We start from the raw sequence: 25,780 nt of genomic DNA, 5'->3' as shown, positions 1-25,780 counted from the left end.
TTATGCGATACATATAATGTTGAAATATTATCTGCAATAGATAAGTTACAGTGTATAACCATGTTTGACATGTTAATTGCGACATGGGTCACTGCTTGAATTGACGGTGGTAATAATACAAAATTTTAGATATTGACATTTGTTTTAAATTATATATATTTCTATCAATTTTGGCGTGCCGGTCACCGGTGGCCCCCGTGGCATTCAACGTGTTAAGGTTGTGTTAAGGTGAAATTAATTGTGTACAATGAGATCTGTATTATTTTATGGCAAGTACATTTATTTATATTGTTTTGTACTAATTATAGTGTAATATAATATATATACACTATAATAATATATACATTACATATTATATTAGTATATAATATAGTATATATATAATATAATATGGTATATATATTAGTATATTATATATATATATATATATATATATATATATATATATATATATATATATATATATATAAATCAATTAGATTCGAAAGAAAGCTGTGCCTGATTTGAAAAAAGAGGTGAACAGACCTGGGCATTCCATTCGAAGCGGACGTCTTCTCAACGAGGTGGCTATGTCTCGAGTTTTTCCTTTCGCAGGCTATGTCTCGAGTTTTTCCTTTCGCAGCTGCTTCGATTCTCCCCTTTTTTCGATCGCCTCCATTTTCCATCTATCGGATCGCTTCCATTTTCAAAATTTTTCGATCGCTTCCATTTTCTCTGCGCCCCGATCGCTTTCGTTTTTCCCCTTTTGGACGTCGACGGTAAAAATCGCGTCAATTTAATCCCCCGTCCGAAATTAATTAGCCGGCTACGAGCACTCGAAACCCGATTACCATGAGCGCGCGTATTCTGCTGAACCGGCGCGCACAAAAATCCTGTAAAATCCACGCGCGGACCGTACGACGGAACTTCCACCGAGAGCTGCCGGGCCCTTTATTAACTTTATTTACAGGATTTTTGTGCGCGCCGGTTCAGCAGCTACGGATTTCTGTGGACCGAATCGCGGGGTTTGTTATGAAACGCGATGTTACGTCGTCGAACATGTTGTTGCACGGTGAAATACGATGCTGTTGCCCTGTGAAACGCGATGGGACACGACGATATACTGTGGAACGCGGCGTTGCACTATGAAATACAGTGTTGCACTGTGAAATACGGTGTTGCACCATAAAATACAGTGTTGCACTGTGAAATGCGATGTTGCACTCTGAAATACTGACTTACACTGCGAACACAGTGTTGTATTGTAGAACACGGTGAAACACTGTGGAACAGGATATTGCACTGTAGAAAACGGTGAAACACTGTGGAGCACTGCACACTGTAGAATTTACACTGTAGAACACTGAGAAATATGGTGAGGCACTATGGAACACAATGTCACACTGTGTTGGACACACTCTATGGGACACTATGCGACACGATGTTACACTGTGATACACTATGAAACACGTTAAACCATTTCGAAACATGATGAGACACTATAGAACACAATGTCACAATATGGTACACTATGAAACATTGTGAGACACTATGGGACACGATGTTACACTGTGATACACTACGAAACACTTTAAACCATTTTGAAACATGGTGAGACTCTGTGTAACACTATAATCTGTCACAATGTGATAGATTATGAAACACATTAAATCATTTTGAAACATGGTCAGACACTATGGAACACAATGTCACACTGTGATACACTATGGAACACGATTTAACACTGTGACCCATTATGACACAACACGTTGCACTGTGATACACTATAGGACACGGTAAAACATGATGATACGCTGTCAAGCATGATCATACATACACTGCGAAACACAATATCACACACTAAACACATTAAAACCCTATGAAACATTATATTACTCTATAAAATATGGCATTGGCTACTAAAACACTGTAAGACAATATGAAACATTGTGTTACATTATGAAATACACATTACACATTGAGACACTGTAAAACACCATGAAACATTGTGTATTGCATTGGACAATGAAATACTATGGAACACCATAAAACATTGTGTTACAATATGTGGTACGGCATTAGACACTAAAACACTGTAAAATACCATGAAACATTGTATATGACATTAGTCATTAAAACACTGTAAAATATCATAAAACATTGTGTTCCAATATGAAATACAGCATTACACACTAAAACACTGTAAAACATCGTGAGCCATTGCGTTACACTGCGAAAGATACATTACACACTAAAACACCGTAAAACACCATGAAACATAGTGTATGGCATTAAACACTAAATCACTGTAAAATACCGCGAAACATTGTATTACACTATGAAATACAATGAACATGAAACATTGTGTTACGCTATAAAATAAAACATTACACCATGAGACATGGTGTTATGCTATTAAATATGGTGTGATGATTCGTAGTGTTACACTATGAAACACTGTCTTACACTATGAAATACTGTGTTACACGATGTTGCGCACTATAAAGCGTGGTATTTCGCTATGAAACACAGTGTCACACGACGTTACACTGTAAAACCCTTTGAGCATTATGCAACACTATGAAACACAGCGAAGTACAACGGAACGCGGTGAAACCAGGGGACACCGTCACGTTTCTCGTGCGTCAGTGTCTTACGCGCCGGTATCCTCATTTTTATCGGTCCGCTCGCAACCGGGCCATCGTGTACGAATAATTATGCTTTCATAATCCTGGAAGATTTATGGAATCGTTCCGGGACAGAATTTTAAGCATCGGGAAGACCATAAATCCGACCGGCTTCTCTCCACGGTCCTACCATTTTATTCTCCGTTTCGTGCCCGCCCGGCTACGACTAATGCGTCTTTCTCTCTCTCTCTCTCTCTCTCTCTCTCTCTCTCTCTTTCTCCCTTTTCCACTTCGAGAATCGTTTTACTCGTTTTATCCGAAAGTAATTTATTTATTTACTTGCGCTTATCAACGACCGGGTACGGTCGTCTCGTGCCCCCGGCCTGTCGTTAATGACGCCCGGATAAGATACAATAAAAGGTAGCTGCGCGATTAAACACCCGGATCGCTTTTAATGCCTACGGCCGAACGATCGGGAACTCGATTTTTAATGGGCCCCGAGGCAAGGATGCGGGACAAGCGTAATCAGATCGCCTGCATTTTGCATCCGCGTTATGATACACGCGCGCGCGACCTACCATGCTCGATCTCGGCGTATTCGATTACCGTCTACAGGTTCAGCGTCGTTCAGCGTCGCCATTTTGTACGGGGTGGTCCACCATCTATTTACGTTAGAATTAAGACTGGACAATACTCCTATATTTTTTTCATAGTCATATTTACAATTGTTCTGTTGAAAATAATTTTTAAAAGTGAGAAATCAAACTGGTACGACAGCGCGACACATTCGACCTCGACAAATCCTATTTTTCGTTCAATCGAATCTTGAAGTGTTGGCGCAAAGTATATTTTTCCTGTTCAAGCAAAGGTCGAACAAGGTCTCTGCATTTTTTTCATAATAGTATCTCGATTCGTTGTAATAATATTTTGATTCGTTACGTTCGAAATAATTTTGAAAGCGTGGAATCGTATTAGTACGACGGCGCGAGTTCCAAACTCGCAAATTTCTATTTTTCATCCTATCGATTCTTCAAGTCTCGGTGCTAAGTATTTTTTTCCTGTTCAAACAAAGGCCGAACAAGGCCTCGGTATTTTTTTCATAATAATATCTCGATTTGTTACGTTCGAAATAATTTTTCAAGGGAGGAATCGTAACAGTACCACGGCGCGATATTCAAACTCGCAGATACCTATTTTTCGCCCTGTCAATTCTTCAAGTCTCGGTGCTAAGTATTTTTTTCCTGTTCAAGCCAAGGCCGGACAAGGCCCCTGTATTTTTTTCGTAATAATATTTTGATTTATTACGTACGAAATAATTTTGAAAGCATGGAATCGTATCAGTACGACGTCGCGAGATACAACCTCGTCAATTTCTATTTTTCATCCAGACGATTCCTCGACTCCCAGTGGAAGGTATTTTTTTTCTATTGAAACAAAGCTCGATCGAGGCCCTAGTATTTTTTTCATGTTAACATTTTGATTTGTTACGTTCGAAATAATTTTAAAAGCGAGAAATCGTGTCAGTTCGATGATACGCCGATTTACAAGACCATCGCCAAATTCTAATTACATGGATCAATCATTTCGACTGTTATCCAATTTTATACGGAATGGTTCCTCGCATATCACCACCTCGATTTCGAACACCGTCGTCGAAATCTACTCGGGCGGAGTAATGAAATAATCTTCGAATCATTAACTACTTCAATAATTCAAACGAGATTACGGCTTTCTCGTGGGGCTCGATACGCGCTCAGAATGAAGCTGATTAATAGCCTCGTTGGCCAGGCGGGGACAGAGCCTGGCTGCAATAATTGCATTCTCGCGTGTAAATCGTCGGCGATGGGATGCCCGCGGGTTTTGCGTTCAATTGTTTGCAATTTCAATTGTTCGCTGCCGTTAAATGGAACCAGTGATCCTTTGAGGACTCGCCTTATCCTCGGCAAGGATCATCGGCGGAATAGCTATCCCACTCCCTTCTGCACTCGATACTCGACCAATGACGTCTCCGGGTTCTTCCGCATCGCAAACATTCGGCTTTATTAATCCGAGGGGTTCGTGACCGAGAGACAAACAAATCCGCGACTTTCTCGACTCGAGGAGCCGGCGTCCCCTTCTCTTCTTCTTTCCAGTGTCTCTGAGTCAGGGCAAGAGTTAATTGCGATACGACACAATCGTTTTATTTCTTGAATTTTCGTGTATTTTCTTCTGTTTCAGTTGGAACAAAACAGGACGTTAAATTGCGCTGCTTCTTAATTAGTCTGTTCTTTTTGCTCCTTTCCAATCGTTTTCTTTTCTTTTCGGTATAGTGAAATGCAATGTAACAGAGGTATACCATTTTTTGGTTAAACAGGTCACGAAATATTGTTGTCTTTTTTTCTGCTAGCTTTAATAAAATATTTTTTGATCGGACAGATTAATAATCGTTTTCTTTTTTACATTCGTTTTCTCTTGGTTAAATTAATAAACATAAAATTTCGCTTGATTCTCGTCGGTCTGATTTTGAAATATTTACTTCTGTTTCGCTTTTCTGTTTTTTTTTATTGTGACTGTGTACGACATCGTAATATTATACTGCTTTCGAACCTCCGGTACAACAAACATTTTTCTGCGCTTTTTTTGGCTTCCATAAAATACGATAAAATGACAATGTCCCGGACTCACTGAATTCGTTGAACGCTTTTTTTACTTTTTTTTATTCCGCTTCCTTTTGGCTTCCATAAAATACGACGCAGTGACGTAGTTTCTGAATCAGTGACTTTTTGGAACATTTCTATGAGGTCTGTTTTTGGATCAGCGATTCATGTTTACCACACCTGAGCGACTTAATATAGATGCTTCGCGATTGCGTTGCAACACAATTCCGTATATTGCCTGACCCATTTTAATTAACCTGCAAGCGGTGACCAAATTTTTCGTAGCTTGTTTCGCAGACTGATGAGACGACAAATTGGCGTGCGCCATCAATTGAAGGTTAAACCTTCCGTAGTTAAATATTGAGACTAGGGTAGAGCAGCCAATTACGGTGTCCTGTTAGCGGCCTTCAGGAGTTCTCGCTACTAAACACAACTTTAGCAATTCGAATAACGTTTTGCAACCCTTTGACTGCGGCATACACTCGAATAAAACCATCGATATAAACGAAGCGAAATAGGCAAATCAGCCGTCGTGACTGGCTGGCGCATATCATTTCGAATATAATCATAAAGAAAGCAATTTGATATTGATAATGAATGATAAGTTTCATTTGATAAACACTGTCTAACACAATGATAGGCTAGTGCAACAGAGAAGGTGTTGCAGTCCACAAAATGTAGAGAGCTATTCGTAGATTTGTGGGGATGAAATATTTTTCGTACAGTCGATTCTACAAGCTTAGGTGCAAAGTATTTTTTTCCTTGTTCAAACGAAGATCGGATAAGGCCTCCGTATTTTTTTCATAATTATATTCTGATTTATTACCTACGAAATAATTTTTAAAGCAAGGGATCGTATTAGTACGACGGCGCGAGATTCAAACTCACAAATTTCTATTTTTCGTTCTGTCAATTCTTCAAGTCCCGGTGCTAAGTATTTTTTTCCTGTTCAAACCAAGGCCGGACAAGGTCCCTGTATTTTTTTCATAATAATATTTTGATTTGTTACATTGGAAATAATTTTTAAAGCGCGGAATCGTATTAGTAAGACGGCGCGATATTTAAACAGACAAATTTCTATTTTTCATCTTGTCGATTCTTCAAGTTTCGGTGGAAAGTAATTTTTTCCTATTCAAGCTGAGGTCGAACAAGGCCCTCGTATTTTTTTCATAATAATATCTCGATTTGTTACGTTCGAAATAATTTTGAAAGCGCGGAATCGTATCAGTAAGATGGCGCAAAATTCAAACTCGCAAATTCCTATTTTTCGTCCTGTCGATTTTTCAACTTTCGATGCAAAATATTTTTTTTCCTATTCAAGCAAAAATCAAACAAGGCCCTTGTATTTTTTTCATAATAATATTCTGATTTATTACCTACGAAATAATTTTTAAAGCAAGGGAACGTATTGGTACGACGCCGCGATATTCAAACTCGCAAATTCCTATTTTTCGACCTGTCGATTCTTCGAATCTCAGTACAAAGTATTTTTTCCCTGTTCAAAGAAAGATCGGACAAGGCCCTAGTATTTTTTTATAATAATATTTTGATTCATTACGTACGAAATAATTTTGAAAGCGAGGAATCGTATCAGTGATTCAAACTCGTCACCCCGAAGTAACTCGAAACTTCCGACTTCCGCAAGTGTAATTTTATCAAATAAATAGTTAAACAAATTTAAATAAATAAATTTGTTACAAAGTTAGCGATGCTTGAAAACAAAGGCCGCAGTAATTCACTATCCCACAATAACTGACTCTACTACTCTATGCAAACAAATTGCTAGAAAAGCCGCAAACCAAAGAACTCTTGACAAAAGAATCGTTCCGCATACTCGAAACTTCGGAAACGTAATAAAACTGTTCCAATATATCGTTTACCGATCATTCCGCCCGGACGAGTCGCAAGAACGAAACTCCGTTAAGAACGAACGAAGGTTAAGGCGGTCCCCGGTCCCCACAAAGCGCGTCTCCGCTGCGAGGGTGGGGGAGGGGGTGGTGGTTTGTAAAACAATGAAATTAAGCCGGCATCCGAGCCGCTCTTACGTAGCCCGCGACCGCCATCCGAACTCCGGCCCTTCGAATCTGCGCGCCGCGGTTTCCCGAATCCTTTGATCCCTAATGGAATTGCTAATATGATCGGTTGTCTTGACGTAGATACGGCCGGTCGGAGGCCGCCGGACGCCGCCACGAGGATGCCCGAGGATCGATCGTAACCGGAAATCCTCTGCTGGCCTTGCAGAGGTAGGGGACGAATCGGTCGGCCGCTGGAACTATCGAACCCGGACGAAGACATGAAGTCGTCGGACGCTTAGCCGGTATCTCGCGGTACTTCGACAGGGCTGGTGGCGATGAACTGGTCGCGGGTGGCCCGGCCGGTGGAAACGTGAATTCTGTGGCTCTGTTGCGTAGTGCGACCGATAGAGAAGCAGAGAGCGACATGTCCGTGGAATACCCCGGTGATCTCGGCATCAGTGAAGATCGGAACCGAAGCAAGCTCGATGGAACCGTCCAGGGAAACCAGACCGAGTATCGGCTCGACACCTTCCCGGAATACCTCAACGTCACCCTCCCCGACGCCAACGCGACGGAAGAGATCGACTCGTTCTACTTCTACGAGGTAAGTCGAGGAAACGTTGACCTATTAATAATTTCGGTGGCACGGGGGAATCGGCTGCGAGCGCTGCTCTTCGGGGTACCGGTTGTTTATTTGACCAGCGAAGGTTCCGAACGGGATTAAAACCAACATTTTATAGCGTGTAATCTTCTGAAAATGAATCTCATAATTTTCTACATGTTTAACATTGATAGTTTATGACATGCAAGTGACAGCAGTCGCGGTTTTAATTCGTTTATTGATTTTTGATATTCGGAAGGTTATGGAAACGTTGATTCTGTGAACGCTGATTCGAAATGTATTTACGTTTTGGTAATTGATAATGAACTATTCGTTTCAGCGTTATTTTTAGATAAAGTGATCGTTACTTCGTTAAAAAAATCGCTGTTCACTGTCATAATCAACTGTCCTCGAATATTATTTAATAACACTGTATTTGGCGCATAGTCTTTTAGTATGTGTTTACATTCCCGCGGCGCTTTACCGAACTACGTACCTTAACCTATACAGCGCGGTTCTCGACGAGCCGGTGCGAACACGCTTCATCGTAGATGAATCTATACCTAATTTGAAAAGTGTTACAGTGAGAATATCTTGATCCTAGGAATTGTAGCTGTGTGTGTGTACATTTAAAAGAAAATAGGAAAGGTACAAAGGAAGAAGTCGAAGGTAAGAGAACAAAAAATATCAAACGATATAAAGAGAAGGAAAAATGTAAGGTTATGCTACCCTAAGGAAAACGTGACGTTAGCCTCGCAATGTAATATATGCACGCTTATGGTTTCTTTACATTGCACTTTTTAACGAAATTTGTGCTTTCAGGGATCCAATATTTTGAGCGAAATAAATGTTCAAGTTAAAGAATAATATTTATAGCCCAAGTTGTCAATTTATTAGCGTAGAAGGTCTTATTTTCTCTGACAAAGTTCGCCTTCATTGAGAAATTGCAGTAATACTTACGCTTATCCTAGACAGAATTTAAATCAGCAAGAAGATTGAAAGTGACCGAGAACGTCGATGCATTATTTTGAACGTATTAAAACAATTTTTATTTTGCACGTAGATCCGCTGTCTGGTCATAATACGTTGGAATAATCGAAATACAACCGCGAAATGCGTGTGAATTTGTGAAAAATGGTGAGAAATACTGAAAAACTGTGTCAAACCGTAGTTTGCAGCGAGTCGTTCAATAAACTTGGCGCTCAGATTGCGCACAAAAATGAACAATTTGGGAAGAGGAGATACGATTGTTCGAGTCAGTTTCGAAAATGGTCCTTCGTCCAATCGTTAACATCTTTTATGCGATTATAATATTTATAATTATGTATGAAATATATTATATATACAATATATCATATTATATTGTAATATATTATGTAAAATATAATTATATATAATATACCCTATTATAATATAATATATTATATATAATATAATATATTGTATGCATATACAATATATCATGTTATTATGTTATAGTATATTATATATAATTGTAATTAATTACCCTTACGTGGATAATTATCCTTGTCCAAATAAAGTCATCCCACAGTAAATGGCTCCACTGCCCCATTACACTGGGTACAGCGGCCGCAAACAATAGATGTACACATTTGACTCTTATCTCTACCTTAGGTCGACGCAGCTGACCATCAGGACTCTGTCCGATTTGTTTGTCTCTCTTAGTGTGATAGAACGGAGATGGTATTGACATTTCTTGGAGAAACGTTTCCGCGTCAAACGTACGCCCACGGGATCCGTTTGGTTTATTGCGACGGCGCCGCGAGCGGTTCGGCGGTGGCCGACGACAAAAGAAACTTTCGAAGACGGGCCCGGTAAAGGCGTATATTTATGGCGTATCTCGGCGGAGCATAATGGAAAACCGTGATAACGTCGGATCCGCGTTCCTCCTCTTAGGTCATCGCGGGTTTCTTTCATTTCGCCGCGATCTGCGACCACATCAATTTTCTGCCGTCGCGGTGTGCAGCGGTGAACTACCGTGAATGGGACACGCTTTTGTTTAAGACAAGACAATAAAAACAGACTAAACGATTTATCTAATTCTGGTGCGAGACGTTCGAAAGATGTGATTAATACAGGGCGTCCGATAATTATGTTAACACAAGGGAAGATTCCCGAGGTTATTTGAAGCAACTTTTCCCTTAGCGAAAATGTTCTGCGAGGCTTCGTTTACGAGTTATTAGCGATAAACAGTGACCAATGAGACGTCGTGTAAGGGCTGGCGACCCGCCCCCGAGCACTGCCGCCGCGTCACACGGCCGGCTCGACGCGGCACTGGCCGCAGGACGGAGCGCCGGCCACACACGCTCTCCGATTGGCCCGTGTTTTTCGTTAATAACTCGAAAACAAAGCCTCGGAGAAAATTTTTATAAAGAAAAAAGTTGCTTCGAATGATCTCAGGAATCTCTAGTTTCCCCGAAGTAAAAATTTCCCCAAGAAAAAAATTACTTCAAATAACCTCGGAGACTGCTAATTTCCCGAAAGTACCATAATTTTGAGACACCCTGTATAGACAGAACTTGCAAAATCGATTGCGTCATATTCTATGGATTTCTTTCGGCTTACGATCCCCTTCGCTGACAGTCGATTACTCAAACACCGTTGCGACGGTTGAAGAAGGGACATTAAGAATCGATTTCTCACAGAGCGGATCGCGCGGCCGCGATAACAATGACGCGACCGGAGCTAACTGTTCCACGAATCTGATCTTTATATAAGGGGATACTATAAAATCACGTGGACGATGCAAGCCGCTCGACGGAACGTCCACCGTTCACCTATTAATAGAGCGGCCGTTGCTGCCGCAATGAAAAAAGCGTGGGGTGTTCATGAAATAGAATTCGAAGCCCGAGGTGACGAGGGACGGTCTGTGCACGCGCAGCGTTTGTCTGAATCATTCTCGTTACTTCAACGAAATTGTTTTCGAGCGAGAATCGGAGTTAATTAATTTTTAGTTAATTTCAATTACAGGGCAGCGGACCCGATTACCGTGGGGTAGCCAATCACCGTGCCTTTTGTTCATTTTCAAACATAATTAACCCTTCGCGCTCGAAGCCATTTCAAATCGATTGCTTAGCTGGCGCTAGTCTTTTGCTTGCCACAAGCGAACGGTGTTTAGGCGCTGCGACGTCGCTTCGGGCGCAACGAGAAGGCGATCGAATTTATGACAAGCGATTGTTACGGTGCTTGGCATTGCGTTTCTTCGATCGCGATTACAGCCGGCCAAAATCCGAAGCGGGTGTCCCAAAATTATGTTATCTCCGGGAAATAGGTTCCTCAGGTCATTTGGAGAAACTTTTTCCTTTGCGAGAATGTTCTCCGCGGCTCTGTTTACGAGTTATTAACGAAAAACGCAGTCCAATGAGTGGTCACGCACGGCTGATAGCCCGCCCACGCGAGCGCCGCCGCCGCGTCACACGGCCGACGCCCCGCCTCGCGCCGGCCGCTCGCGCTCTCCAATTGGCCCGCGTTTTTCGTCAATAACTCGTAAACGAAGCAGCGGAGACAATTTTTGTAAAGGAAAAAGTTGCTTCAAATGACCCGAGGAATCTCTCGCTTTGCTATGTCGAGCGACTTTTGAGAAACCGTGCATTCGATGTGAATATACCGTCACCCATTTTCCCCGAAAATCCGCAAAATCTTCGGGCCACTAGCGGCACGTAGCGCGCATTGAAACCGCGCCCCGCAAATTCTCATAAAGCGACCGGGAAACAATAGGAATTACGCGAATTGTTATTTAAACGGAGCACGGCGTCCACTCGAGCGAATTGGAACGAAACGGCATCAATATTGGGCCGCGCGAGCAATCCCTTTCGCTGATACAGCGCGTTCAAAACACTGAAATATATGTGTAATGCACTCGAAACACGGCGGAACTAGGAATTTCCAGACAGCGAGCGGGGCGAACGAATTCGAAATTACCGAAGCTACGGGCGCCGCTTTGTCGTTACGCCATCGGATTCGCATTACAAACGCGCTAATGGCGGTAGGCCAGCGACACGGAATCCTCGGGACCGGTTGGACATCCGGGCGTGTTCAACTTCGACAAGGTTTTGCGGATTCGGCCGGATCGGATCGGTTCGCTGCGGCAACGAGGCACCCCTAATTTGTGAATTCGCTGCTTGCCCGGCAATTAATCGAACCGCTTTGCAACGACCAGCGCAAATACCAGGGGACACTTTGATAAATGTTGCTCGGATTCGGGGTTGATGCTATTGTTGCCGGCTAGGAGTGATTTTTGCAGGCGACTTACACTGTCTGGAGCGTTTCGCAGAGCATTTCTCAGGATTTCTATCGCTTTTCGGTGTTATTAGTATTTTAGGAACAGTTTCGACGAAGTCCTGACGTTATTTTGGCGGTTCTCTGGCGATGGAAGGAGTTCCGTTGGAATCTCTATGCTGAATTTGGTGGAGAGCTTGTTGAAATCTCGTAATTCCGCAATTGTTCCACTTAATGCGAACTATTTCCAAGCACTTTACTGCGATTTATAGCCGTGTTTGATAAAGGTTTTCGACGTTTTTGCATTCTTTTTGACGATTGAAGGTATTCGAAGATGTTTGATGGAGTTTAGCTCGGATCTTCATGGTTAATCCAATTGAAAACTTGTTAAAATCTCGTAATTACACAATTGTTTCACTTAAAACGAGCGATTTTCAGGCTTTTTACTGCATTTTATCCTCGCGTTTGACGAAATTTTTCGATTGTTTTGCATTCTTTTTGGCAATTAAAGATGTTTAAAGATGTCTGGCTTGGATCTTCCATGCTCAACTCGCTAAAACTTGTTGCAATCTAGCGGTGCCACTTCGCTTCACTCAAAAAGCTCGATTTTTATCCGTATTACAACATTCCTCCGCCTCCCCTCGCTGCGGATTTACCAACAATTTCCGGCAGGAAATTTCGCAGCCTTTCAAAGTTTCCGCGTGAAATTCGAGTTTCCAAAACGGGCGGTTGAACGTGACTCGGGCACAGGAGAGCTCGCAAGAAGGTACCGCGAAGGATTTCGCGATTAAATCGTCAACCGACGCGGCATCACGTGCCACGTAATTCAACATTAATCGGGCCATCAGTTGATGCTCGTCGAAAATTAATTAATTATGATCCTAGCTTGGCGCGAATCAACGCGTGTATACGCCGGCAAGTAACGCGCTAATTACATATGCTTAGCTTCGCGCATCGTTATGAATTTCAGTGTCGACGGCCAACATCGACGTCCACCGTTCCCCGCAAAAAAATGTAATCGAACTCGCCAGTTATTTCGGCGCGATCTACCGAATCGCGAACCGATGATTAATCGAATCTTGTTTCGCGTCGCACACGGATACAACAATAGCGCTTCAAAACACGGCGAAGTGCCTATTCCTTTAGACGTTTGCTTTCTCATCCTCCATTTTGGTACTCGATTAGGCCAATAATACTAAATCTACCGAGCGTTAAAAGCGCCGAATGTTTGCTGTACTGCGAGAATGATAAAACAATTCCATTCCACAATTTTTTATTTATTATATTATATATTTTATAATTTTATTATATTTTATTTTATTTTACTTTATTTTACTTTACTTTACTTTATTATACTTTCTTTTACTTTCTTTTACTTGATTTTTCTTTATTTTACTTTATTTTACTTTATTTTACTTGATTTTTCTTTATTTTACTTTATTTTACTTGATTTTACTTGATTTTATTTTATTTTTTACTTTATTTTTTACTTTACTTTTTTACTTTATTTCACTTCATTTTACATTATTTTACTTTATTTTACTTTATTTTACTTTATCTTAATTATTCCATTAATATTGGAATAATTATAACAACGTAAAATAACTCGCAAAATATTTGTCGTACGAACAAATGTTTCAGATAGAAGTGCACGGCTTCTAGGCGAACACACAGCATTCCAGTAAGTTTTGTGTCGTTTCGCTTTTTTATCGAGATACGAAGGTCGCCTTCAATTTTTTTAAATAGAGCGGCTAGTATTTCCACCCGAATTCGGATAAAGCGTCAAATTCTACGTAAAAAAAAAGTATCACGTGGAATGGAGTCTGAGATTTCAATTACACACGATACAGGTTTAAATTATACAGTGCAGTATGCGTTTCGTGCTTGACGACCGTAACAATTTCATTGCTAATCGAAAGAGTAGACGGTAATTTTGGCCCTGTGTAATTTTGGCCAGCGTTTCGTTATTACGGACCGGCCCGTTGTCCCGCGGCAACGTGGCTCGCCGATCGCGATCGCCGAGAGCCCGTGGATCTCCGACGAAGTTCGCCGACCCGGACAGTTCGATTTGGCCCGATCGCTTCAGAATTCCACCGATATTTCCGTCCCGCCTGGTAAAATCATTATCTCGGAGGCGGCCCCGGTGTCTAAACGGGGACCGTATTTCTCCGGTGGCGACTCTATTCCCGGCGGACTTTCGAAAGAGCCTGCGCACGGCCGAATATTAAATTTCGTGGACAACGTGTCCGGGCCATCACCTAGCCAAAACACGGCGAAAACCGTCGGCTGATCGAATTAAATCGGGCGCCTGTCTGGTGTCTATGGTAATTCGTCAGCTGCGAACGACGCGACACGACGCGACACGACGCGACACCCGGTCACCTGTTCCTTTTCCGCTTCGTTCCGTTCGCTACTGTGCCGCGACGTTACACGTGTCTCGCACGCGCCCGAAAAAATCAGACGCGCGACGTCCGCCGCTAAACGGCGCCACTCAGTGGTCGATTCGAGCCGAAAACGCGGACACACACGCTAGGGTCTCAATGAAGCCGAACTTTGGCAGAGACAATATGACCTTTCACGCCAATCAATTGACAACTTCAACTACATCCATTATTCTTTCACTTGAACATTTACTTTTCTCAAAATATTGGATCTCTCTGAAAGCACGAATTTCATTGAAAAGCGTAATGTAAAGAAACCATACGTGTGCATACATTGCTGCGGTTATGAATTCATTACTGCCAGCCAAATACATACTGCGAACGTTCCGATTACTTCCTGTCAAATACTGCGATCGTTTCGATTACTGCGTTACTTTGGAATGATAGATTTCCGAGATATTTGTGCGATAGAGTTTCCTCCACGAATTTCTCGCGACGCTAACGCCATGTTCTCCTTAGGGTAGCGTAACCTTACATTTTTCCTTTTCTTTATATCGTTTGATATTTTTTGTTCTCTTACCATTGACTACTTCCTTTGCACTTTTCCCATTTTCTTTTAAATGTACACTCACAGCTACAATTTCTAGGATCAAGATAGTCTCACTGTAGCACTTTAGAAATTAGGTATAGGTGCTCCACGATCGAGCGTGTTCGCGCCGACTCGTCGAGAACTGCGCTGTATAGGTTAAGGTGCGCAGTTCGGTGAAGCGCCGCAGTGATGTACACACACAGTAAAAAAAAAACTATGCGGCATGCGTTAGTAAATAATATTTGTCACGCGATCTTTTCACAGTTATTTAAAGGAAGCTGTATAGAAAATATTCTTTTTTGCTAAAACACGGAGACTGAGGGAGACCAAAAGTTATCCTCCGTCAAATATAGCGAATTTTCTAAATCCGTCGTGTATCAATTTACTTTTTTAATTTATTTCGAATTATTACTTACAATTTACTTTTTTAACATATCATTATTCTTCTGTTTCTTAGCCAAATTACCTTCAAAAACATTTCTAATATGTTGGAAATTTTTTTGTATCGTTTATTGCATCAGTTTAGTTTCGGAATTGTTCGATTCTAATTGCACCGGATGCACGTCGAAAAATCGGGCGCGTTACACAGCCCTGAAAATCGATTGAAACCGTTCATATCGAACTGCTTCCACGAATATTGAATTCATTGGATTCTGATCCTTTAAAGTATTTATTGCTGGTAGAACGGAGACGTCACACAAAAGCCTGTCCGTTTTCATTTACTGCTGGCAGCATTCTCCACGTTCGAATGAAACGAGTGAAATCTAATCAATTTTATTTTTGTAAAATCCGCCTTCGTCGACAACACGTTGCAAATATTTCGACCTTTGATCTTTAACGATGCCCATGCCCATCGGAACGTGTGTGTTTATTAACCTCCAACGTAATTCTAGTCGAAGAAAAAACTACAAAAATTGAAATCCTCCGCCTGTAATTAATAGTGTTCGCGTAATACCTGGCGCTTATGTTAGCCTCTGGTATAATTCTAGTAAAAAGACAACTTTATAAATGTAAGTAGATATTAATAGAATTAGAAAATTTTTATTGATTGTAGTAGAAAATAGAGAGTGTCCCAAAATTACGGTACGGCTGAGCCAACGAGCGGCCGAAGCCCAGTTGCGCTGATTGGTTCGGCCGCCTAGCGCAATGCGAGCTTGTCTCTCATTGGTCACTGTTTTTCGTTAATAACTCATAAACGAAGCCCCGGATTGCATTTTTGCTAAGGAAAAAGTTACTTCAAATGATCTCAAAAGAACCGGAAGATGATTTCCCGGAAGTACCATAATTTTCGGACACCGTGTATATTCTACTACAATCAATAAAAATTTCCTAAGTCTATTAATATCTACTTATGTTTATAAATGCTTACAATGTAAAATGTAGAATTTTATAGAGTTATAGTTATTAGAAAAATGTTCTCACAAAAACTGTTAGATAGGATAGGCTACATCATGTAGTATTAATTGTTTTCTTGTGGTTGGAATAGTACAGGAGATCTGAAGGTCAATCTAATTTTCTTAAACGGAAGGCTATGTCTTTTTCTTCGGAAAGTAACAACAGGCACTGAGAGAAATGTAAAGAGGTCCTATACGATATTATTGCGAGGTCAATCAAGATAAATAGGTAACAAGGTTATGTTATGTTTACGTTCAGCATTGGTCGACGATCAACACGCAGCAACCGCTGCGGAGCAGCGTGGGTTGTGTTGTATCAAGTTACCGCAATTATGATATTGTAAACAGTGATTGAGGTTTATTGCTAATGCCATAAATTATCGATTGTAATTTTCACCTTACTAGGTGAATAATTTTGTATCCTTCTACGTGTCCACCATCATTGAAAATACAGGTCGCCACCAGGTAGACTTTCAGACCCCAGTAGAAACCATAAATGATTTAAGAACAAGAATTACGATCGCATGCAGCTTAACATCGGACGGAATGTTAAAAAGCGTTGGGACACAATTTTTAAAACGATTACAAATGTGTATTTTCAATGACGGTGGACGCCGAGAAGGATAAAAAATTATTCAACTGGTAAGTGAAAATTACAATCGATAATTTGTGGCATTAGCAATAATCCTCAATCACTGTTTACAATATCATAATTCCAGTAACTTGATACTGATGAACGCAACCGACGCTGCTCGGTAGCGGCTGCTGGATGTAGGTCGTCGACCAATGCAGGACGTAAACATAAGCTAACGATTTACCTTCATCGAACTCAGAATAATATCGTGTAGCGCCTCTTTGGATTTCTCTCAGTGGCCACTGTTACTTTCTGAAGACAAAAATATAGCCTCCCATTTAAGAAAATTAGGTTGACCTTTAGATCTCCTGTACTGCTTCACCTACAAGAAAACAATTAATACCACGTGATGTAGCCCGTCCTACCAAACAGCTTTTGTAGCAACAATTTTTTAATAACTATATCTCCTTCCGAGATATCCTGCCTGTGCTCGCTTGAACAAGACACCCTGTAGTGTGTAGAATGTCGCTGTAACGAAAAAGAATTTATATCTTTGTCTGCCCGACGGTTACGCCAAGGTCACTGCGTGTCTTTTAAACGATGTTTATGTTTCGATACGATGGAAGCATAGAACGAAGCACAGAAACAAGTTTTTTCTGTACAGTTCCTTGAGACAAGCTTGAGGTGATCCGAAGAACTTTTAAAAACAGACGAGAATAAGGGTCGGCGAATCAATCGTCGGATCAACGACACGAGCTTTAATTAACCGGAATCATGCGCCGCGATCTGGAATCGCTCCGTTCTGTCTTCGCGACGCGATCTCCGCCGTGGACGGATCGACGTAAATCCACCCGAAACGAGGGAGATCATTGATCTCTCTCCTCTCTCTCTCTCTCTCTCTCTCTCTCTTTCTCGGCTGCTTCTCCGCTCCCTGGCGATTCTACTCTTCTTTAACTCGTTTCCGAAGCGTTCGCTCGTTTTTTAGGACACGCGATCGTGTAACCTGATTCACGATCCTGCCCGAAATCCGATCGATATTTCCCTTGATCGGCCGTCGCGGTGCATCGCTTGCATTCCAAGCGAGATTGTCGGGCGCGGGGAACGTCGTCGAATCTCTTGGCATTTCTATTGGCCGCTCGTAATCGGATATCTACTGTGAATTTTACTGTCTATCAAATTTACCGTCCATTAAATTTACCGTCTATTAAATTCGCTGTATAAATTACTGTCTATTGCGAATTTGTTTAATGACACAGTCGAACGCAGTCGCAGATTCCGCGAAGCTTCATTTTCGAGAACGATGCAATCAGAAGTCGTAAATTGAATTTAACAAAGCTCCTGATTCATCTTAATTTCAAAAAGCCCCCCGATATAATTTTATTCGACAAAAGTCTGCGGCGTAGTTAATTAGTATTTAATTAATTTAGTATTTAATTAATTGAGCATTTAATTAATTTAGTATTTAATTAGTATTTAATTATTCGAATGAAGCCCCCCCGATACAATGTAACTTATTCGTGAAAATTTTACGTTGTTGTTACGCGACGAACACGGTGCCGGCGCACCTAATTATCGCACGAAGCTGATTTTCCAGAAACATCGGAACGGCACTTTGCAGGAACACGTGGAAACATTTAACGATATCTACGGAGATATTCAAATTTTGGCGAGCGGGGCGAGGGGCGGAGTGGGTGGTAGGCACAGCGACCGGTATATCTTGAAGGTCTCGCGTGTCACGGTATCGTATATTATCTGGCAATTAGCGGTTAACACGGCGAACAAATGGTACGTCGCGCTACGGGCGTCGAACGGGCCGCGTTCATTTCCTCGTTAGCAACATTTATTTATCGGCTTCGAATATTCCGAGCAAACGATATTCGAAAACGAAAAATTATCGTGTCGCCGTTCCCCTTTACGACGAATTACGCGGCAACCCTGCACGTAATTGTGATTGCATTTCGTGATAGGTTAACCGTTAGCACGATGCAAGAGTAATTCCGGCTTTCACGTTTTTTTTTACTTTCCGCTGGCCTTTTGCTAATTAATGTAGAACGCTGTTTTAGTTCGTTGAAACGTTTTTAATATTCTGTTTGAAATATTCTGAAATGTTTCGTATGCATCTGCTTCGATATGGTTACTAATAATGTTTAATTATTTATTTTAATTATAATTAGTTATTTCATTATTTCACTATTTAACTATTTAATTATTTATTTCACTATTTAACTATTTAATTATTTATTTAATTATTTCATTATTTAATTATTTATTTAATTATTTCATCATTTGTTTATTTGTTTATTTATTTAATTACTTAATCATGACTAATAATTACTGTATATTATTCGTATGTTACTGTATATTACTGTACACTTACCATATATCACTGTATACTATTGCATATATTAATACATTACTATACATTATTATATATTACTGTATACTAATATATAGTACTATGTAGCACTATGTACATTAGTATATATGGTAATATATTATTATACATTACTATATATTATCGTATAGTGCTATATAATTCGATATATTTTTGTATTTATGATTAAGAAGGATGTCCGAAAAATGTCTCGCAATCCGGAAACGGCGATTCCTGAGGTCATTTTAAGTAACTTTTTCCTTAGCGAAAATGCAATCCACGCCTTCGTTTATGAGTTATTAACGAAAAACACTGACCAATAAGAGGCGAGCTCGAGTGGCGCGGATCGGCTCAACCAACCAGCGCACGAAGCCCAGTTGCGCTCATTGGCTCAGCTGTCTCGCGCCGGCTGAGATCTCGCCTCGCATGGGTCACCGTTTATCGCCGATAACTCGTAAACAAAGCCGCGGACTGCATTTTCGCAAAGGAAAAAGTTACTTGAAATAACTTCAAGAACCCTCATTTTCGGATTGCGAGACACCCTGTTTTTTATATTATATTTGGACACCCTGTATATTATCATATGGTATATTATTATATGGTATAATATTACCGTATATTACATGTATAGTACCTATCATATATTATTATACTATATCACCGAATTTTGCTTTTTATATTACAATATAATAGAACGCATTACTATTTATGAATATATATTACTACATATTGCAGAGAGTTCAATATAGTAGAATATATTGCTACAATCACAGTGGAATGAGAGCCATTAAAACTTGACAGTTTCAACGAGAACGTTGTTAATCGATCATAAACCGCGTGGCATCAAAATCGAGGTACGATAATCGTTCCGTATCTGTTGGACCGTAAAATTGCGAAAACAACGTGTTGCTGGCTGCACCGTTAAATTGCCGGGTAAACGTTTGCGAGTTAAGCAAGTTTACACGCGTGCAATGATGTACACTGAAAAGTTTCTTAATTAAATGAAACTTCAACAAAGTCCTGTAAACGCATTGTTTGCCTGGGCCCATTGTTCCCGAGCTAACAGCGCGCCGAAATTCTCACGTAAACATCTGTCATGAAGGCCGCGGGACCTGTCCGACGAAATATCAAAGCAGGCAGTATATTAATTCGACGATAATGATGCTCCTCGCAGCGGGTAACGGAATCGGCTCGATTCGTTAAACACGAGCGCGTGGTGCCCGCGGATGAAATTACAGGACTCGGGATGAGGCACGAAACTGTTTGCGAACGGGCCCGCAGGGCCGTACGCGTCTTGTTGTCAGTTGGTAATTTTAAATTCCGCGAGTACTCCAGGAAATTGTGAAGCATGCGAAAAAATCGTCGAGATTTCCAGAAAGTTGTGGAGCTAGCGAAAACTGTTACAATTTCCGAAAAAATTGTAGAGGTCGCCAAAAGATCGTAGGGCCCGTAAAAAAATTGTAGATTTCTCCAAATGATTGTAATGCCTGCATAAAAATTATAGGGCTTCCGAAAATTCTGTAGAGTCCGCAGAAAATTCGTAGAATTTTCCAGAAAGTTATAGAGCTTGCAGAAAAATCGTGGAGCTAGCAAAAACTGTTACAATTTCCGAAAAAATTGTAGGGGTTCCCAAAAAATCGTGGAGCAAGTAAAAAAGTTGTATAGTTCCCCAAAAGATTATAAGCCTACATAAAAATTCTAGGGCTTCCGAAAATTTTGTAGAGTCTGCAGAAAAATCATAGAGTTTTCCAAAAAGTTGTGGAGCTTGCAGAAAAATCGTGGAGCTAGCAAAAACTATTGCAATTTCTAAAAAAAATTGTAGTGGTCCCCAAAATATCGTGGGGCTCGTAAAAAATGATAGAGTTCTCCAAAAGGTTGTAGAGCCTACACCAAAATTTTAGAGTTTCCGAAAATTTTGTAGAGTCTGCAGAAAAATCGTAGAGTTTTCCAGAAAGTTGTGGAGCCTTCAGAAAAATCGTGGAGCTAGCAGAAACTGTTACAATTTCCAAAAAAATTGTAAACTTCTCCAAGAGGTTCAACTTGTACTGTACGCAAAAAAGTTCCGTAGCTTTCAAAAAATGGACTCAGGCTTCTAAAGGGATAAATGGATTTCGCAGAAGCCCGGGAAAAAAATGAATGGTTGGCGTGCAGGATTCCTGTGGAGATTGCGGCCCTGCGTGGATCGAAGAATGCTCCGCACGTAAATAAAGCAATGAATGCATCGAGGGAAGGAGAAAAAAAAGGGGGGGGGGGAAGACTGCTCGCTCCGCCGTGAAAAAGATACGGTCCCCGCGATGTCTATCTATCGGGATGTGCGGGCGGCCGCAAGATCATCTAATAAAAGCTAGGCCGTAGCGCATTAAAACCGCGGGAACATCGGCCGGGGGACGTTTTTACGGATTCGTATTTCGTATCCGGGATATCCCAAGGATCCCGGAGATAGAAGCCGGCGATGGAGTTGTTTACGGTCGCCCTGAGAGAATCAACTTCCCAAGATCCCCTGTGTCGGTCAACGACTGAAAGGGGGCTCCGCAAGAGGCAAGAATAATAGCCGCCTCGTTTGTCTGGCCGGTATATCCACTCCCGCGGTTGCTGTTTCTTATCAGCTGACTCGATTGCATCGCTCCGTCCCGCTGAAACAACCGGGGTGGCTCGCACGGATTTGAGGTTACGTCCCGAAACGACGGAGCCTCCAAAAGTTCGACTAAGAAGAAATACAATTACATGTTTCTTCGTAAATAAAATCTTTCTCGAGTACAAGAATTGAAAACGAAATGTAATATGAGTCTCGAAACAGTAGAACCTAACCTAATAATGCCACTATAGTGGCGGCGCTGATTGGCTACCTTTGTTATTAACGAGCGTTCCAAACTGATAGAATCACTTTACGAAGTAGCAATTGTAAAAGTTTTACTAGAAACGAGTAAAATCGTGGTACATGTCTTCACAAATAAAACGAAACAAAACATTTTCTCTACTAGAACATTTAAAAATCAAATAGAACTATGTCCCGAAACGGTAGAACCTAACCTAATAATGCAACTGTAACGACAGCACTGATTGGCTACCTCTGTTATTAATGAGCGTTTCAAAATGATAGGAGCCACCTTAAAAAATAGCAATTCTAAAAGTATGCCAGTGATCAGAAAAATAATTACAATATTATTATAAATAATATATATATTAAATAAATAAGTCTATGTCCTGGGATGGTAGAACCTAATCTAGTAATGCTACCATACTTGATGGACCCTAACCTGATAATCTCACTCATTCGGCTTGAAATCTATTATTTTTCTGGCTACGTCGGTAGCAGGTTCCCTCGGATATTATGGCGTGACTATAATGCTCGGAGCATTATTTAAGGAGAAGCTATTATTAAGCGGTATTAATGATGTTGTTGACGCCGATACGACATCTGGAGGCAATAACTATAATCTCGTGAGTCGTTCCTCCTCGCGGACGATGTTACCACTAATTCCACCGACAATGTTAATCATTTAACCAACGGGGACAACACGTTTTGCGTTCTATTTCGTTCACCGAAAGAATTCACCGGTCGTAAATCGTGTTATTAACGGTAATAACTGTACGTCGGAATTTCATGGAAAATAAAAACTGTCCGCATCAATCACAATACACGGCAGCTGCATAGCCAGTCATATTTTTGTTTTATCTCCGAACAATTCATTTTACCGAGATGAAAATAATCAAATGGCGTTTTCGAATTCTTCGAACGTTTTCGCTGATTTGCGATCTGCTGATTTCTATTACAAATGCTCTAGTAATAACACGATCAGTTTAAAAATCGGTTTGAATAATCCCGTTTAATCGGATGTCGATCATATTTGTCCAAATTATTTAATCTTTTTTTATTCGTAATTAATTTATTAATAAAGCACGCGATAAACGTGAATTTCTTTGTAATCGAGTCAATTTGAATTTATTATTTCATGATTCAAGAATGAAATAATCCCGCGAGCGAATCGAATTCATCAGTCTCGGAAAGCAAAAATTTTAAACATTTTTGCAAAGCTTTCGGAATCGACTTCCAGTCAGTTTTTATAATTCTTTTTATTTCAGTACGAATACGCCAACGCGCTGCGACGCGAATGTTCTTCATTTTTATAACGGAGCTCGTTCCGGTCCGATCGAACAGTATCGAATAACAACGTCCACGGAAAATCACCGATAACGCGGCCCATTTGTCACGCGGGAGAGGACACTTTCTCACGCGACTGTCCGCAATGCATTCGCATAACGCTCGCATTATTTTTGATGCCGCGACTAGGCGGCTAATTTTATGTTCCTCCTCGGTCGCCTCTTTTTCTCCCACTCTTCTTATCTCCCTTTCCCGCTCGCTCCTATCGTTCGCTCGCCCACCTTTTTCTTCCCTCGCCGATTCCGTCGTTTTCCTTTTCTCACTGGCAGAACGTTCGAGATAGCCGCATAAATATCGCGCTCGATTTAATTTTTCCGAGCGCCCGGACGCTGTTGCGCCGTCGAAAATACAAAATTACGTTCTACCGGACACTGGCAAAAAAGAATCTCGAACTTCGCATTCCTTTTTCTTTATCTGACCTCTCTCTCTCTCTTTTGTTAATTAATTGCAAAATTCTTTTAATTCCATACTTGGGAGATTCCGGTTTGCAAGGCATCGTAATTGCAATAAAGCTGTTGCAAAGATGTTACGCCAATGGAACCTTTTTTTTTGAATTGCAAATTCGATAAAACCGCGAGACGGTTCTGCGAAACTTAAACAAATTCGCTGCGACATATCTCAATAATGTCATTAAAGTGACACGCCTGAAATATCGTCGATCGAGTATCAATTGGCCATAACCTCAAAACTTTCGACCAGTGCTGACGCGGCTGACATCAATCGACAATCAGGTCTACGAACTTCTTTCTTTCGTATAAAATAGAGTTTCACGTCGACTATCATTTCTGAAAAAGTCTGCTCAAAATCAAAATTGCTGTCAATTTTATCTTCGTATTAAAAAACATACATCGCTGCCAATATAATAATAGAGCTAGCCATTCAGTGGGGTTATTAGATTAGGTTCTCTTATTTCGGCTCGCAGTTTTATTTCGTTGTTCACGGTTTCAATATGTCAGAGAGAAAAAAACAATTACGACTGACGATAAACAAGTGATTCGATTGTTCAACAAAGAAATTCGCCGCATTGTTATTGAGTGAAGCGGACGATTCAATTGTGGGCTGAGCGATTAAAACATTTCGAAGGCACCGGTGATGGCTGATTGTTTCGAATCTCGACGCCCGATAGATCAAGTGGAAGAGATTCGCGCTCGGCAAGACAAGCTCGCAAGAGACGCCTCGAATGGGTATCGATGCGATCGTGATCGAGACTCGAGGTGTCGACGGTCGCCGCGGGGCCCATTAGAACGCGACAGGATCACGGCCGTGTACGCTGATCCCCGAACGTAAACGCGCGAGCCTAACGAGCATCGTTAGCGTTTTCGATCGGTCCATTGTCTGTCGCGGTGTCAGCGTTGCCCCACGATTTCGAACAATAGCTTCGTGCTGATAGCTGTTAATAGGCTGTATATAATTGCGCGTTCATACGCATTTTCAGAAATGATGGATACGCTCGGTTCAATATTTACAAACAAATAAATCAATAAAATAAATAAATAAATATAAATAAATCAAACGGTAAATAAAACAAATAAATAAATCAATGAATATCTAAATGCTGCACTAGAAAAAATTGTGACTTTAGTGGACCGCGAATTTTATGAATTTGCGGCGAAAATGAGTGACTGAAAATGTAAAATTGTGCAGAAGAATTTAACAATTTTATCATGTTATCGCTTTCAACTTATCAAAATAATCAAAAGAAACAATTTATTGTATTTAGTTATATATTATATTTAATATTATGTAAGTTAATATTTAAGTTAATATTAAATATTATACAATATTAACACATTAATATTATATTATTTTTATTATATTTATTATATTGATTGTATTGATTGTATTTAATTTATCTTATCGATTTCTACTTTTCTTTTTATTGGTGAACACACGAGGCTTGTTAGCGGATGGTCCGATGTTATGAAAAGCATAACTTTGTTTATGGCTCTCGGACAACGGAACTATGGAACTGGCGGCTATTTTTAGATCTTGCGGTTGCAGTAATAAGTATCACATCATGTACCACAAGATAGAATTCATTCCAACTGACTGCAGAGAAGGCACGTACCAGTACACGAATTGTAGGCTACAACTAACAAGTTTCATGTTATCTAATTCTTCTAGTGTTGCAATATTTTGAAATCACACTTTCAGTTTATAAACAATTAAGAGGCGCGCTCATTTCGATGAAAGAGATGACCAAGATTTA

The 25,780-nt window shown here is 40.6% G+C and overlaps 1 protein-coding gene across 3 annotated transcripts in view; it reads left to right on the top strand.

Annotated features, from left to right (window-relative positions):
* The window catches only part of CCAP-R (Crustacean cardioactive peptide receptor), an 89,935-nt gene that overhangs the window by 8,281 nt on the left and 55,874 nt on the right, over positions 1-25,780 (top strand). For all 3 annotated transcript variants that reach the window (XM_033479540.2, XM_033479539.2, XM_076526208.1), the window contains exon 2: positions 7,399-7,861. In XM_033479540.2, coding sequence (XP_033335431.1) covers positions 7,682-7,861 — 180 coding nt within the window. In that variant the 5' untranslated portion in view covers positions 7,399-7,681. The remainder of the gene's footprint in view (positions 1-7,398; positions 7,862-25,780) is intronic.

The sequence above is a fragment of the Megalopta genalis genome, chromosome 14, assembly GCF_051020955.1.
Source record: "Megalopta genalis isolate 19385.01 chromosome 14, iyMegGena1_principal, whole genome shotgun sequence".
Lineage (NCBI taxonomy): Eukaryota > Metazoa > Arthropoda > Insecta > Hymenoptera > Halictidae > Megalopta > Megalopta genalis.
This window is presented reverse-complemented; position numbering and strand designations above follow the sequence as displayed.